General features: G+C 46.7%; 1 protein-coding gene across 6 annotated transcripts in view; it reads left to right on the top strand.

Annotated features, from left to right (window-relative positions):
- The window catches only part of CUX1 (cut like homeobox 1), a 372981-nt gene that overhangs the window by 199970 nt on the left and 156684 nt on the right, over positions 1 to 16327 (top strand). For all 6 annotated transcript variants that reach the window (XM_029219959.1, XM_029219960.1, XM_029219958.1 and 3 more), the window contains exon 4: positions 811 to 889. In XM_029219959.1, the coding sequence (XP_029075792.1) occupies positions 811 to 889 (79 nt within the window). The remainder of the gene's footprint in view (positions 1 to 810; positions 890 to 16327) is intronic.

The raw sequence follows: 16327 nt of genomic DNA, 5'->3' as shown, positions 1-16327 counted from the left end.
CTGCGGTGCGAGGGCTTCTCCTTGTGGTGGCTTCTCTTGTTGTGGAGCACGGGCTCTAGGCACGCGGGCTTCAGTAGTTGTGCCACGTGGGCTCAGTAGTTGCGGCTTAGTTCCTCCGCGGCATGTGGGATCTTCCCGAACCAGGGCTCGAACCCGTGTCCCCTGCACTGGCAGGCGGATTCTTAACCACTGCGCCACGAGGGAAGCCCCGGCTTTCATAAAATTCTTAAAGAGGACCTAAGGACCCCCAGTTTCAGAACTTTGGTGTTTGAATGTGTTCCTCCCCTTTCGTGTCACCTCTTCACCAGGTGAGCTGCTCTTGAGGACTCTGCTCAAATGTCACCTGCTTTCTTGCTTGACGTCCCCTTCTCGGTGTCCCCACGGCTCTGCTTACCGAGCACTTTCCCAGCTGGGATTCCACCAGTCATTCACATAACCTGTTCCCCTACTAGACGCCGAGCCCCTGGGGCTGAGGGCTGTCCCTCTGTGTCCCGCCTCCGGCACAGCGTCTGGCATGTGGTCAGCTCGTAGTCTACACTGGTGGAAGAAGGAAAGAGACCACATTCTCCGTGGAGAGTCTCCACTCTGTCAAGCCATGGGACCGCTCCTGCCTCGCTCCCCCTCACGGGCGGGCCCACGTGGGTTGCCTCCCTCTCGCATGTTTGCAGGCGTTTAAGAGGTTGAAGGCCCAGCCGTCCGGCATTTACTTGGAGCAGTCAGACTTCCATTTGATGTGTGATGATTTTGAAATTACCTCTTGACAAATTTTGAGCTCTTTGTTTTTCTTTTCTTTCTCCCATTCCTTTTCAGATTGATGCACTGAGTAAAAGAAGCAAAGAAGCTGAGGCAGCCTTCTTGAATGTCTACAAGAGATTGATTGATGTTCCAGGTAAGCCCAGCGCTTGTAGCCCACCTGTGGGCATTGTGTCTGGTGAGTCAGTGGGCTTCTGGCTGATCCTTCTCAGCCTCCCTGAGGCAACTTCCCCAGGAAACTGGGGAGTTCTGGGAATATGAATTCTCCAAAACCCAGACTTGGGATGAGTATGGAAATCAGATGCGTATTTGCTGAAGTAATAGAGTTGCCTCCAGTGGATGCCTTTGGAACTGCAGAAACTCAGACCTGCGGGGCTACCTTTAGCTTTGGTTTAAAATGCTGCACGTTTCACAGAGAAGAAGGAGAACCCGTGTGTGCGCTATGCAGACGGCCTGGATAGTCACGATTCTGGGCTTCCCAATCCCACGTTCAGGAACGGCCCTGATAGGGCACCTGGAATGCCTGGCTCCCCTCCCAGGTCATCCAGGGAATCAGTGGCCTCTGGCCAAGTCTTTCACTTAATATCCAAGGGCAAGCGGTAGCCCATCTAACTACGGCATACGTGGGTTGTTTTTTCTTTTGAAGGAACTGAAGAGTTAAAATTTTAGTAATGCTTGCTACGCATTCAGAGAGATAATGGCTCCCCATTCCTTATTCTAGAAAAGTGAGGCGGAATTTAGAGCACCCACTGGTCCCATCGATCCTCTGTTCTCGGTGGTCCACTCACCTAATCCGGGGGAGGTGATGGACACGATCACATGGGTCCCAACTCAGTCCTGAAAAGACTCAGATCTGAAAATTAGCCACCTGAATGTCATCCTCTGCTGACCAAGGAAACCCAGTTACCACCACCCTCCCCTCCCCACCCATTAGAGCTGCGCATTTGCCCTCATTAGGAATCCACTGTGCGTCACTGATATTACTAGAACTGCTTTAACAAAGCAAAGCAGAAACAAGTCTCCTTTGTTTCTGTATTGTATTCTAATTCAGGTCCACTGAGGGCTTTGCTGTCCCCTCTGGGAGCCGGGGTTAACAGAGGCCACACGAAGCTACGGACAGCAGAAAGTACCTTAGACACTTCGGACAAGGGGGTAGGGAGATCCAGATTCTCCCGCCAGGGCCTTGTTGTGAGGTCTTGGTCACATCCCTTTTCCCTCTCTGAACCTCAGTTTTCTCGTCTGTAAAACGGAATAAGGTAGGGGGACAGCCTAGTGATGGAGAGGGTTTGTCTTTGTTCTAACCTTTTGCTGTCTTATGAGCTTACCCTGCTCTTAGTTCCAAATTCTAGCCCTTTGATTTTCTGCAGGACTTTGTAGCCACCTAGGGGTTTCCTGAATACTCTGGCTGAGGCTCATGTGGAGGCTCCTTCACAATAAATGGACCATTCAGGGCTCTCTTTCTCAGGCATTGGCAGTTTGGTGGACCCACTTGCATTTTCTTGTGCAAGTGCTAGTTTTGTGTTGGTGACTTAGTTGAAAGGCGCCTGGTTTATTTTGCCTTTGCCCGAGACCCAGAGAGCCTGCAGCTACCGTTTTCTAAATAACCTACACTCTTTTTAAAAGTCTGATTTGTCTCTGGGTTTTCCCTTAGTGAGGTTTCTCCACTGGGAAGCCACTTGAACGACTCGTTGGGTCTCTTCTTCTGCAGTTATTTTCCATCTTGACTTCTTACAGACAAAAACGAGACCACTTTTCTCATCAACACTCGTCTTTGCCTGAGCAGTCCTTATTCATATACCTACATAATTTTTATGGAACTCTGATCATAACATGACTATATCGTTATAGTCTGCTTTTTTCACTTAATGTTATCCCATCAGCATTTTCCTTATATTGCTGATATTCTTTGTAATTATCATTTTTGGCTGGCAGTTTTAATTTCAGGTGGTGGGGGCGAATAATGTTTGACGTTGTCTGTAATGATGAGTTAATCAGAGTACATTTGCACACCACGTAGATCACTTTTACCCGCCTCCCAGGTATTTCTCTTACAAACACTGTGGTCTGACACATCTAACAGCTACTTGAAAAGCAGGAATGGAGCTTGGAGCCCTCAACCTGTGTTTTGGAGTCCGCTTATCGCTCAGATGAAGTAATCGTGTGGCTGAGGCTTACAGGAAGGGCCTGGTCAATAGCAGTGCATTTACTGACGGTCAGCCACACAGCTGGGGAGACTCGGGGGGCCTTAACTGTCTGTGTGCTCCAGGCTTCAATCCAGCTGAATCCAGAAATGTAGGTGGGGTGTGTCAAGTTCTGGTTTCAAGAAATAGCAGCTTATGCTATCTCAGGAAAATAGAGGAAGCTCTTGGAAATAATGGGAAGGGTATTTTGGCCATGTGGCCCAGCTCCAGGAGCCCGGGAGGAGGTGACCGGTCAGCCCTAGCACATCACCACCACCCCTGCCACAGTTTTGGACATTTTATTTACCTGTGTGTTTTCTTGTTCCTTATCTGCTGGTCCTACCAGAATGAAAGCTGTCTGAGGACAGTTTTGCTTGATTGCTCTGTGCCTATAGCACCTGGGGTAGGGCCTGGCACAGCACAGCTGTTGACGTGTGACATGAGGCTGTTGACCCAGAGCCACCCAGGGTCCTTGGCAGCGGAATGCACCAGGGGTCACGCTGGTGGCTCTTGGAGCTTTGTTTCAGTTCGGTTCTCGCCCCTGAGTGTCAGCCTGTATATCCTCCTGGACATCCCCGCTGGGCTGACTGAGGGGCACCTGAAACAGCCCAGTGTGTCCAGAGGAAACAGTCTCCTTCTCTTGGCGAGCGACACCACCTGCCACCCAGCTGCTCACGCCAGAGCACTGGGTCAACAAGCCCTGGCCGTCCTACCCCCAGAAGGTCCTCGATTCCATCCACTTCTCTCCATCCCAACCTCCGCCCTCCACTCTGCGGTTCAGGCCACCTCTCCCGTGTCCACAGTGTGGCGATGCCAGGCTTCCCGCCGGCGGGAATGGGTCCTTCTCCTCGCCGTGGGCAGGCCCAGCCCATTCTGAGCTGATCTCTTCCAGCTCCTCCAGATTGACTTGTTGAGACGCTGCTTCTTGACCTCCCAGGTCTGGCCTAGGTGTGCCCTTCGCGCACACACACACACACACACACACACACACCCCGCTCCCCACACCCTGTGTCTGTTTACCTCTGTTATAACTACAGTAAGTCCCCTACATACGAACGAGTTCTGTTCTGAGAGCACATTCATAAGTCCAGTTTGTTCATAAGTCCAGCGAAGTTGGCCTGGGTACCCAACTAACACGATCGGCTATATAGTACTGTACTGTAATCGGTTTATAATACTTTTCCCACAAATAATACATAAAAAACAAACACAAAAAATAAAAGAAACCATTTTTAATCTTACAGTACCTTGAAAAGTACACAAGTACAGTGCAACAGCTGGCACACAGGGGCACGTTCGCATCTTTGAACGTTCACAACTCGAAGGCTCGTAGGTAGGGGACTCACCGTACTTGCTCCTCAGCCCTTTTCCTTCCTGGCTGGGCGGACACTGGTGCAGCGTGGTCTTGTCCCTGGTTATGTGCCTGGTCTCTACCCCGGCGCCTGTCACGTAGCAGAAACTCGAAAAATATTTGTCGAATGAATGACTAAACTAATGGATCCAATTATTTCTTCATGATCTTCCTGAGATTTATCGGTATCGTACCGTTAATTGTTCGCATTGAACCCTATCCTGAGATTGACAGCTTGCCGTTGGGGAAGAGCCCTCTGGCGCACCTAACCACCTAAGTTACGAGAGAGCCAAGTGTATCTTTCCTGGAGGTGGAGCAGTTTACTAGCTCTCTGAACTCTCCCTTCGCCTTGCTGTCACTCTGTAAAGATTTGCCTGCCTGCAGGGACATTTATATGACGCTTAGCATTCGGGGTTCATCAGACCAGCATGTGCGCTTCAGAGGCCTTGGGTTTTGGTGGTCAGTACTGACGTCCAGAATCTGTGTTGGGTTGAGTAGCTGTCCGGCTGGCATCCCGGGCTTTACACACCCAGCCCTGAGCGTGGAGCAGGGGGCCCCCCTCCACCCCAGCCCTTTCCTTCCCCCGGTGGTACGACTCCATTGTTCAAGGCAAAAGAAGCAGTGGGGTCACCCGGCTCCTTCCTCTTCTCATCTTCCACGTCTAAAAATCCCAAGTAGTGTTATTTCTCCTTCCAAAAGCTCCTTCAGATTAAAGACACTGGGTAGACATTGAAAGACCTAGTTGTCCTGATGCATCCTCTGAACAGTTGCCATAGTTAAGACCCCACGTTTACCTCTTTCTCACTTGTCAGCAGATGCTCCTCATTCCCTCGTCAGTTCTGAGGGTATTTTAAGATGCTTTTTATCAGAAATATCCTGCCGCTCCTTCCCCGCTGCTGTGACCCTCGGCTCTGCGGGCCTACCGGCCAGCACTGGACACACTGTCCCCCCCCCCCCCCCGCCCCCGCTGTGTCTCAGGAAACCTGCTGAGCGCTGGGGATGGAGCCGGGAGCAGATCCACTGAGAGCTTCCTGTTCTCGTGGGCTCGAGAGTCTGGTGGGAATGTGGGCATCCAAAAGTCTTCACACAGGGACTTCCCTGGCGGTCCAGTGGTTAAGACTTTGTGCTTCCAATGCAGGGGGCACGGGTTCCATCCCTGGTCGGGGAACTAAGATTCCCACAGGCCGCGCAGCACAATTTGGCAAAAAACAGCCCTATACTTTCTGCTCTTTAAAATACCAGCCAGGGACTTCCCTGGTGACGCAGTGGTTAAGAATCCGCCTGCCAGTGCAGGGGACACGGGTTCGAGCCCTGGTCCAGGAAGATTCCACATGCTGCGAAGCAACTAAGCCTGTGCGCCACAACTACTGAGCCCGTGCGCCACAACTACTGAGCCTGCGCTCTAGAGCCTGTGAGCCACAGCTACTGAGCCCGTGTGCCACAACTACTGAAGCCCACGCACCTAGAGCCCGTGCTCTGCAACAAGCGAAGCCACTGCAATAAGCCCGCACACCTCAACGAACGGCACCCCCCCACTCGCCGCAACTAGAGAAGGCCCCGCGCGCAGCAACAAAGACCCAGTGCAATCAAAAATAAATGATAAGTTAATTAATTTTTTTTAAAAAAGTCATCCTGACTGCAGTTTGGAAACAGATCGGAAAGGGGTCCAAGGTGATGTGGGGCGGGAGAGATGAGGTCACCTGGTTTCAGCTGGTGGGGGTGAAGTTGGAGAGGAACAGACGCTTGAGGAAGGCGACTTGGATGACTAACCCAGGACCCAGTTAACGCAACAGTACTTCCTCCATCTTTGGTAGCAGTATTGTTTACATGGTTCCACCTGGTTTACAAAATTAAAAGGAAGGCCAATAAAAAGTTTGCCAAATTAGCCTCCTGTCCCTAATTCGATTCTCATCCCTCGTTGTTCTAGTTGAAAGTGTTCTTTGCCTTTATTGTCGACATCATGGCAGTAGGAAGGTAGTTCTACAGTTCGATTCATAAAGTTTTACATCATTAACCCAGATGGCTTCATCTGTGATTCTTATCACAGATTTTATATCGTAATTTATATGATCAACATAGCGATACCTTACACTTGCAAATATTTACATTTTTTTATTTTAATAACCTCTGATAGAGACTTATATGAACTAATTTGCTAATGGCTACTCACATGAGGAAAAGCATCATAGGCATCTGCTAACAGCGTGACTTGGTTGAGGACACCTGGGCGAGGCCCCCTGGGACGGGGAGCCCTCTGCGACGGACTCCCTAACCGGGAGACCAGCGTCCTTCTGCATTGGAATCTGTATCTGTGGGTGAGAGCAGAGGTCAGTGGCTGTTAGCCACAGTGACCCCCGGCTGTGCAAGAGACAGTTCAAGGTGTGCTGTTCAGAAATCATACTCACACATTCCCTCGGCCAGCACTTCCGGTGCCAGGCCCGGCACCGTGCACCCAAGATGCAAATGCGGCCGAGGCGTGGCCCCTGCCCTCCCTCATGTGGCTCCTACTTGGGGGTGGGTGGGAGACTGTACAGCACCTTTGAGAGAATATCCCATAATTAAACAGGTGGAATAGGCAGCCTTCTTCCCTTACTGTAATGGAAGGAGAAACAGGTGTCTCGGGTCTTAAAGCGTGACCCTCTCGGATAGCTGGGAAAATTCTGGAATGACCTCCTCTTAAAGGCCCTTGCATAGCTGGAATTTCACTGTGTTCTGAGCAGAATTACCACGGTATGTGTAATCTGCGAGGAATTCACCTCGCGTGGGTGACCTGCTCTTGCTTCTTGATACTTTTCCGATTTTTTACAATGAGCATGTCTTTATCTCTACAATCGGGGGGTGCGGGGAAGCAGAAATTTGTAAAATATTCAACTTGCAATCTCAGTTTCTGAATAGCCTTTAGTGATGGATTCCAGATAGGACCGTAAGCAGTGGTCGGTGGAGTATTTGTCCACACTTAATAATTGGTATAAAACACAACTGTGCCTCTTCAGTCCCAGAAGCATCTTGGCAAAGGTATTTTTGGGGGAAGTTCCTAGAAAGGAGACAAGGCTGGTGAGCTGGGCGTTGGTGCTGCAGAACTTCTGTTCTCTGGCTGCCGAGTCCGTTGGAAGAGGCCCTGCTTGTTCTCATCACCTCCTGGCCTCTCCCTGGGCACCCCCACCCCCAACAGAGAGTCATCTTTCACTCCTCGCTAAGGTGTAGTTTAGGTCGTACAGACACAAACACAAAGGCAGTGCCCAGAAGGATTGATTTTAAGATTTAAATCTAAGGGAGCACATGACCAGTGATATAAAATATTCATGGACTCGTGAAACTCCGCTGGTGCTCAGCGTTCCCTGACTGGCTCCGCTCACTTCATTTCCCTCGGATAACTGGCCTGCGATCAGAAGTAGAAGGTGTTAGTTTTCAGAAGCCTTGAAAGAGAACCAGCAGAAGGGAGCCCGTTTTGTAGGCTGCTCCGTTTTCAGCACCCACGCCAAGATGCCCCCGCTCCCGGGTGCTGCTGAGGGGCGGTCGGAAGTTTCAGTCGGGATTTAGGAAAACCTTCTCTGCTGGAGAATATCGCCATCAGCCCTGCATCTGAGGATCCAGAAGTGAAGAGGGACATCGTCAGTTCTGAGAGCTGCTCTTTTCTTTTGGCCGCACCGCGTGGCATGTGGGGTGTCAGTTCCCCGACCAGGGATCGAACCTGCGCCCCCTGCACTGGAAGCACGGAGTCTTAACCACTGGACCACCAGGGAAGTCCCGAGAGCTGCTTTTTAACGTTTCTGCCTAAGACTGAAATAGTGAGCCGGTCCTTTGTGCCTGTCAAGCTGTTTTAAGTGAGGACACGCTCTCAGTTAAAACCAGAAAACACTGTTCTCTCCATTCCTTTTCTTTCTTCCCCGTCTGTCCCCCGATCAAGGCTGTGTAGTAAGCACTCCTGGCAAAAAGGGACAAAATCTTGGGATTAGTTAGAAATATCCCTTGCTTCTCATACCAAGCTTTTCACGGACGTGCATCCTGGTGGCGTTTTTGAAGGCTGTGCCATGTGGCCGCCCCAGCCTGCTCCTGTGAGGCTGCTCCAGTCCGTGTCTTCTAGTCGCCCGGTGTTGGCAGCTGCCGGTGACCAGGCCCCTCCAGAGAGAACTCTTACCTTGGAGCCCCCCTTTGCACGTTTTCAGTTGACCTTCCTGAGACATCTTCATTCACACGTGAGAATCAACCACCAGCACCAAAACGGACAAGAGAGGGACCAGGGCCGTGGCCATGGGATGAAGCTGTGGGCTGCAGGTGCCCCCCACCCCCGTCCCCACTGCTGGGCTGCAGGACCAGAGCTGGTCCAGAGCAGCCTCGGGGGAGAAGGGGACAAGGGACAGTCACACTCTGACCAGTGCTGGGGTAACTGCAACCCAGATGAGCCGGCAACCTCTCCACCCTCCTTGATCAGCTTGAAAAAAAACCTGGGGCCCAAGGAGCTGATCGTTCGCAGGCTGAGGAAGCAGCTCCACACGTGTTAAAGGAAGGCCAACCTGACAAGATGGGCGTCTGAGTCGCCTGCTGCCCCACCTTCAGCGCTCTCCCCCGGCCTCCTGTCCCGGTCCCCCGACCCATCTGGAGAACTCACTGGAGGTGACTCGGTGACTTGGCTTTCGGTGTGGCCCGGCGGGGGGTGTGGGGTGTGGGGGTGGCGTCTTCCTCCCTCTGCTGTGACTGTGGTGGTCCTGGCACACGCGCTATCTAGACAGCTTCTCGTCAGTTGCTCATCAGCATGCTAATTGCTGTAGGACTAATTATGCCCTGAATTCCAGTTGATTTTCTTAATGAGACAGCTGGGTCAATTATGTAATCGTATGCTTACATTAGCCTAGAGTGCCCTGGCGGAGGGGAGCGTCTGCCACGCGCTGATGTCATTGCGGGGATGGCGCTCACGGTGCCGTCCACACTCTGGCCGGCGGCAGGGGCTCTGTGCACACGTGGGCAGGGGTCCAGGGAGGTCAGTCCTTGCCGTCCTCACGACAGAAGCAGCCTACCACCGCCTGCCCGCCCTGCACACACACGCCCAGGCACCCCACGGCCCGATGGAATCGGAGCCCCACTCCTCAGCCCCGCTGTCTTCCGTGCGGTGCAGCAGCGCCTCTTCCTCCTCCCGGGATGTCCTGCCCCGGGACTGTTGGTGTGACGGTGATCCAGGGCATCCTCACCAGTGTCCCAAAGTCCCTGCAGGACCACACTGCATTGGTTTACATAAAGTCAGAACAGCCCAGCCTGGCCCCACCCTTATTGCCACCATCCCCTTTACTATTTCACACCTTCTTTCCTCCCTGATCTCTGCACACCTCGTATTTCACTGAGAAAATACATGTGCTCGGAGGATGACGTCTCTCTCCGCTGGCCAGCTGTCTCCTCTGAGAGTCCACTGGGCCTGCAGAACCCACCTCCCCCATGGTTGTGCTCCTCCTCAGACCCTCTCTTCTTCTGTAGGACTCTGAGTGTGGGGTACCCTAGACTCCCCCTGGGTGACTCTGATGTCTCTTTTTTTTTTTTTGAATTTTATTTAATTGTTTTTTTATACACCAGTTTCTTATTAGTCATCAATTTTATACACATCAGTGTATACATGTCAATCCCAATCGCCCAATTCATCACACCACCACCCCCACCACCCCGCCGCTTCCCCCCCTTGGTGTCCATACGTTTGTTCTCTACACCTGCGTCTCAGTTTCTGCCCTCCAGAACCGTTCATCTGTGCCATTTTTCTGTGTTCCACATATATGCGTTAATATACGATATTTGTTTTTGTTTGTAGATTTTCTCATCATGCCCATTCTAACTGGTGTGAGGTGATACCTCATTGTAGTTTTGATTTGCATTTCTCTAATAATTAGTGATGTTGAGCGGCTTTTCATGTGCTTCTTGGCCATCTGTATGTCTTCTTTGGAGAAATGTCTGTTTAGGTCTTCTGCCCATTTTTCGAATGGGCTGTTTGTTTTTATGATATTGAGCTGCACGAGCTGTTTATTTATTTTGGAGATTAATCCTTTGTCCGTTGATTCGTTTGCAAATATTTTCTCCCACTCTGAGGGTTGTCTTTTCGACTTGTTTACGGTCTCCTTTGCTGTGCAAAAGCTTTGAAGTTTCATTAGGTCCCATGTGTTTATTTTTGTTTTCATTTCCATTACTCTAGGAGGTGGATCAAAAAAGATCGTGCTGTGATTTATGTCAAAAGAGTGTTCTTCCTATGTTTTCCTCTAAGAGTTTTATAGTATCCGGTCTTACATTTAGGTCTCTAATCCATTTTGAGTTTATTTTTGTGTGTGGTGTTAGGGAGTATTCTAATTTCCTTCTTTTACACGTAGCTGTCCAGTTTTCCCAGCCCCACTTATTGAAGAGACTGTCTTTTCTCCATTGTATATCCTTGCCTCCTTTGTCATAGATTAGTTGACCATAGGTGCGTGGGTTTATCTCTGGGCTTTCTATCTTGTCCCCTTGATCTGTGTTTCTGTTTTTGTGGCCGTACCATATTGTCTTGATTGCTGTAGCTTTGTAGTGTAGTCTGAAGTCAGGGAGGCTGATTCCTCCAGCTCCGTTTTTTTCCCTCAAGACTGCTTTGGCTATTCGGGGTCTTTTGTGTCTCCATACAAATTTTAAGATTTTTTTGTTCTAGTTCCGTAAAACATGCCATTGGTAATTTGATAGGGATTGCATTGAATCTGCAGATTGCTTTGGGTAGTATAGTCATTTTCACAATATTGATTCTTCCAATCCAAGAACATGGTATATCTCTCCATCTGTTGGTATCATCTTTAATTTCTTTCATCGGTGTCTTGTAGTTTTCTGCATACAGGTCTTTTGTCTCCCTAGGTAGGTTTATTCCTAGGTATTTTATTCTTTTTATTGCAATGGTAAATGGGAGTGTTTCCTTAATTTCTCTTTCAGATTTTTCATCATTAGTGTATAGGAATGCAAGAGATTTCTGTGCATTAATTTTGTATCCTGCAACTTTTCCAAATTCATTGATTAGCTCTAGTAGTTTTCTGGTGGCATCTTTAGGATTCTCTACGTATAGTATCCTGTCACCTGCAAACAGTGACGGTTTTACTTCTTCTTTTCCAATTTGTATTCCTTTTATTTCTTCTTCTTCTCTGACTGCCCTGGCTAGGACTTCCAAAACTATGTTGAATAGCAGTGGTGAGAGTGGACATCCTTGTCTCGTTCCTGATCTTAGAGGAAATGCTTTCAGTTTTTCACCATTGAGAATGATGTTTGCTGTGGGTTTGTCCTATATGGCCTTTATTATGTTGAGGTAGGTTCCCTCTGTGCCCACTCTCTGGAGAGTTTTTATCATAAATGGGTGTTGAATTTTGCAAAAGCTTTTTCTGCATCTATTGAGATGATCATATGTTTTTTCTTTTTAACCCTCCATTTGTTAATATGGTGTATCACATTGATTGATTTGCGTATATTGAAGAACCCCTGCATCCCTGGGATAATCCCACTTCATCATGGTGTGTGATTCTTTTAATGTGTTGTTGGATTCTGTTTGCTAGTATTTTGTTGAGGATTTTTGCATCTATATTCATCCGTGATATTGGTCTGTAATTTTCTTGTTTTGTAGTATCCTTGTCTGGTTTTGGTATCAGGGTGATGGTGGCCTCATAGAATGAGTTTGGGAGTGTTCCTTCCTCTGCAATTTTTTGGAAGAGTTTGAGAAGGATGGCTGTTAGCTCTTCTCTAAATGTTTGATAGAATTCACCTGTGAAGCCATCTGGTCCTGGGCTTTTGTTTGTTGGAAGATTGTTAATCACAGTTTCAATTTCATTACTTGTGATTGGTCTGCTCATATTTTCTATTTCGTCCTGGTTCAGTCTTGGAAGGTTATACCTTTCTAAGAATTTGTCCATTTCTTTCGGGTTGTCCATTTTATTGGCATAGAGTTGCTTGTAGTAGTCTCTTAGGATGCTTTGTATTTTCTGCAGTGTCTGTTGTAACTTCTCCTTTTTCATTTCTAATTTTATTGATTTGAGTCCTCTCCCTCATTTTCTTGATGAGTCTGGCTAATGGTTTATCAATTTTGTTTATCTTCTCAAAGAACCAACTTTTAGTTTTATTGATCTTTGCTATTGTTTTCTTTGTTTCTATTTCACTTGTTTCTGCTCCGATCTTTATGATTTCTTTCCTTCTGCTAACTTTGGGTTGTGCTTGTTCTTCTTTCTCTAGTTCCTTTAGGTGTAAGGTTAGATTGTTTATTTGAGATTTTTCTTGTTTCTTGGGGTAGGCTTGTATAGCTATAAACTTCCCTCTTAGAACTGCTTTTGCTGCATCCCATAGGTTTTGGAACGTCATGTTTTCATTGTCATTTGTCTCTAGGTATTTTTTGATTTCCTCTTTGATTTCTTCAGTGATCTCTTGGTTATTTAGTAACATATTGTTTAGCCTCCATGTGTTTGTGTTTTTTACCTTTTTTCCCCCTGTAGTTCATTTCTAATCTCATAGCGTTGTGGTCAGAAAAGATGCTTGACATGATTGCAATTTTCTTAAATTTACTGAGGCTTGATGTGTGACCCAAGATGTGATCTATCCTGGAGAATGTTCCATGCACACTTGAGAAGAAAATGTAATGTGCTGTTTTTGGATGGAATGTCCTATAAATGTCAATTAAATCTATCTGGTCTGTTGTGTCATTTAAAGCTTCTGTTTCCTTATTTATTTTCATTTGTGATGATCTGTCCATTGGTGTAAGTGGGGTGTTAAAGTCCCCTACTATTATTGAGTTACTGTCGATTTCCTCTTTTAGAGCTGTTAGCAGTTGCCTTATGTATTGAGGTGCTCCTGTATTGGGTGCATGTATATTTATAATTGTTATCTCTTCTTCTTGGATTGATCCCTTGATCATTATGTAGTGTCCTTCCTTGTCTCGTGTAACGTTATTTTAAAGTCTATTTTATCTGATATGAGTATTGCTACTCCAGCTTTCTTTTGATTTCCATTTGCATGGAATATCTTTTTCCATCCCCTCACTTTCAGTCTGTATGTGTCCCTAGGTCTGAAGTGGGTCTCTTGTGGACAGATATATGTGGGTCTTGTTTTTGTGTCCGTTCAGCAAGCCTGTGTCTTTTGGTTGGAGCATTTAATCCGTTCACATTTAAGGTAATTATCGATGTGTATGTTCCTATGACCATTTTCTTAATTGTTTTGGATTTGTTTTTGTAGGTCCTTTTCTTCTCTTGCTTTCCCATTTAGAGAAGTCCCTTTAGCATTTTTTGTAGAGCTGGTTTAGTGGTGCTGAATTCTCTTAGCTTTTTCTTGTCTGTAAAGCTTTTGATTTCTCCATCGAATCTGAATGAGATCCTTGCCGGGTAGAGTAGTCTTGGTTGTAGGTTCTTCCCTTTCATCACTTTAAGTATATCATGCCACTGCCTTCTGGCTTGTAGAGTTTCTGCTGAGAAATCAGCTGTTACCCTTATGGGAGTTTCCTTGTATGTTATTTGTTGTTTTTCCCTTGCTGCTTTCAGTAATTTTTCTTTGTCTTTAATTTTTGCCAATTTGATTACTATGTGTCTCGGCCTGTTTCTCCTTGGGTTTATCCTGTATGGGACCCTGCACTTCCTGGACTTGGGTGGCTATTTCCTTTCCCATGTTAGGGAAGTTTTCGACTACAGTCTCTTCAGATATTTTCTCGGGTCCTTTCTCTCTCTCTTCTCCTTCTGGGACCCCCTATAATGCGAATGTTGTTGTGCTTAATGTTGTCCCAGAGGTCTCTTAGGCTGTCTTCATTTCTTTTCATTCTTTTTTCTTTATTCTGTTCCACAGCAGTGAATTCCACCATTCTGTCTTCCAGGTCACTTATCCGTTCTTCTGCCTCAATTATTCTGCTGTTGATTCCTTCTAGTGTATTTTTCATTCCAGTTATTGTATTGTTCATCTCTGTTTGTTTGTTCTTTAATTCTTCTAGGTCTTTGTTAAACATTTCTTGCATCTTCTCGATCTTTGCCTCCATTCTTTTTCCGAGGTCCTAGATCATCTTCACTATCATTATTCTGAATTCTTTTTCTGGGAGGTTGCCTATCTCCACTTCATTTAGTTGTTTTTCTGGGGTTTTATCTTGTTCCTTCATCTGGTACATAGCCCTCTGCCTTTTCATGTTGTCTGTCTTTCTGTGCATGTGGTTTTTGTTCCACAGGCTGCAGGATTGTAGTTCTTCTTGCTTCTCCTGATGTCTGTTAGACTCTGAAACTCCACATGAGCACAAGAGAGCAGCTGATCCCCCCCAGCCTCCCCTACCCCCGACCCCAGAAAGTAAATGGCATCACCATTCACGCAGTTGCTTCGGCCACAAAGGCAGGAGTCAGCTTGCTTTCCTTTCCCTCCCTCACACTTTAGAGCTGATCTGTCAGTAAGTCCTGCTGACCTCTCTCCAGAAGGCACCCCGAATTTGACCACTCACCCTGTCAGCCGCCCCTAGTGCAAGCCTCCGTTACCTCTCACCACTTGAATCCACTTCCTCTGCCCATCCTTTGCACACAGCCCACGGGTCTGAGTGGTCTTTGAGCTACTTTTGTTCGTGTCCCCCAACTGTAAAAAATTTCAAATTTGTACCCCCCCATATATACTACTTATTTATTTAAATGATGTACCTGTGTAACTATAGTAGTGTGTAATACATTGCAAATCATATACTAAAAACAGAATTAAAAGGACGTGATGAAGAGTAAAAAAGACTTAAAGTTTACATTTTATTAGCAGTGCAGAAAACATTTTGCTCTCACTAGAAAAAAAATTTTTAAATCCACCTCATTGAGGCATAATGTATATACAATAAAACACACCTGTTTCGTGTACCATTTGATACAGTGGCCAACCACACAATCAAGACATAGAACATTCATAACCTCTCGAAAGTTCCCTTATGATCCCAGACGCCGTCAACCGCTTATCTGCTTTCTGTTGATCTAGCTTAGGCTCATTGTTTCTGGAGTTTCACATAAATGGGGTCCTTGGGGAGGTTCCCTGATGCGTCTGGCATCCTTCACTCAGCGTGGCGTGTTGGGGATTATTCACCCACGTTCACTGGGGAGTGGTATTCCACTGTGTGGATGCATAACGATTTGCCTACCCATCCACCTCTTCATGGACGTTTGGATTGTTTCCAGTTTGTGGCTGTCGTGAATAAACCTGCTATAAGCGTTCATAGACAGTTGTATATGGACATTTGTTTTCATTTCTTTTAGGTAAATACTTAGGACTAGAATTCCTGAGGCATGGGGTGGGTGCATGTTTAGCTTGATAAGAAACCGGCAAACGGTTTTTCCAAGCAGTTGTGTCGTTTTACCCCCACCCCCACCCCCAATATGTGCGGGAGTTCCAGTTGCTCTGTGCCCTCTTGTCAGTGTTTTAGATTTTAGACATCCTAGTGAGTGTAGAACGTATTTCACTGTGACTTTAATTTGCATTTTTCTTGATGGCTAATGATGGTAAATTTTTATTCATGTGCTTTTGGACCTTCATAGATCTTCACTCATAAGGTGTCTGTTTAAATCTTCTGCCCGTTTTTTTTAATGGGTTGTTTGGCTTACTATTGAACTGTAGCTTTGCTGTAGTTTAGATACAAGTCCTTTGTCAAATATATGCACTGCAAATATTTTCTCCCATTTTCTTGTCTTTTGAAGAGCAGAAGTTTTCATTTTAATAAAGTCCAGTTTATTAATTTTTTCTTCTATTGGTTCTTGCTTTTTATGTTCTAAGAAATCATTGCTTAGTCCAAAGTCATAAATTCTTTTCTCCTTTGTGTGTGGGTTTTGTGTGTGTGTGTGTGTGTGTGTGTGTGTGTGTGAGAAGTTACATAGTTTTATCTTTTACCTTTAGGCCTATGATACATTTTGGGTTAATTTTTATGTATGATATGAGATAAGGGTTGAGTTTCTTTGAAAATTAATGGATGGTATATGTTTGAGTCTTTTTTTCTGGACCCTCTATTTATTTCACTGATCTGTATGTGTATCCTTACGTTAATATCGTACTGTCTTGATTCTTGTAGCTTTATAATCAGTCTTGAAATCAG

The sequence above is a fragment of the Monodon monoceros genome, unplaced genomic scaffold, assembly GCF_005190385.1.
Source record: "Monodon monoceros isolate NGI ecotype Baffin Bay Population unplaced genomic scaffold, NGI_Narwhal_1 Super_Scaffold_13, whole genome shotgun sequence".
Taxonomy (NCBI): Eukaryota; Metazoa; Chordata; class Mammalia; order Artiodactyla; family Monodontidae; genus Monodon; species Monodon monoceros.
Note: the sequence above shows the minus strand (reverse complement) of the source record. Positions and strands in the feature narration are given on the sequence as shown.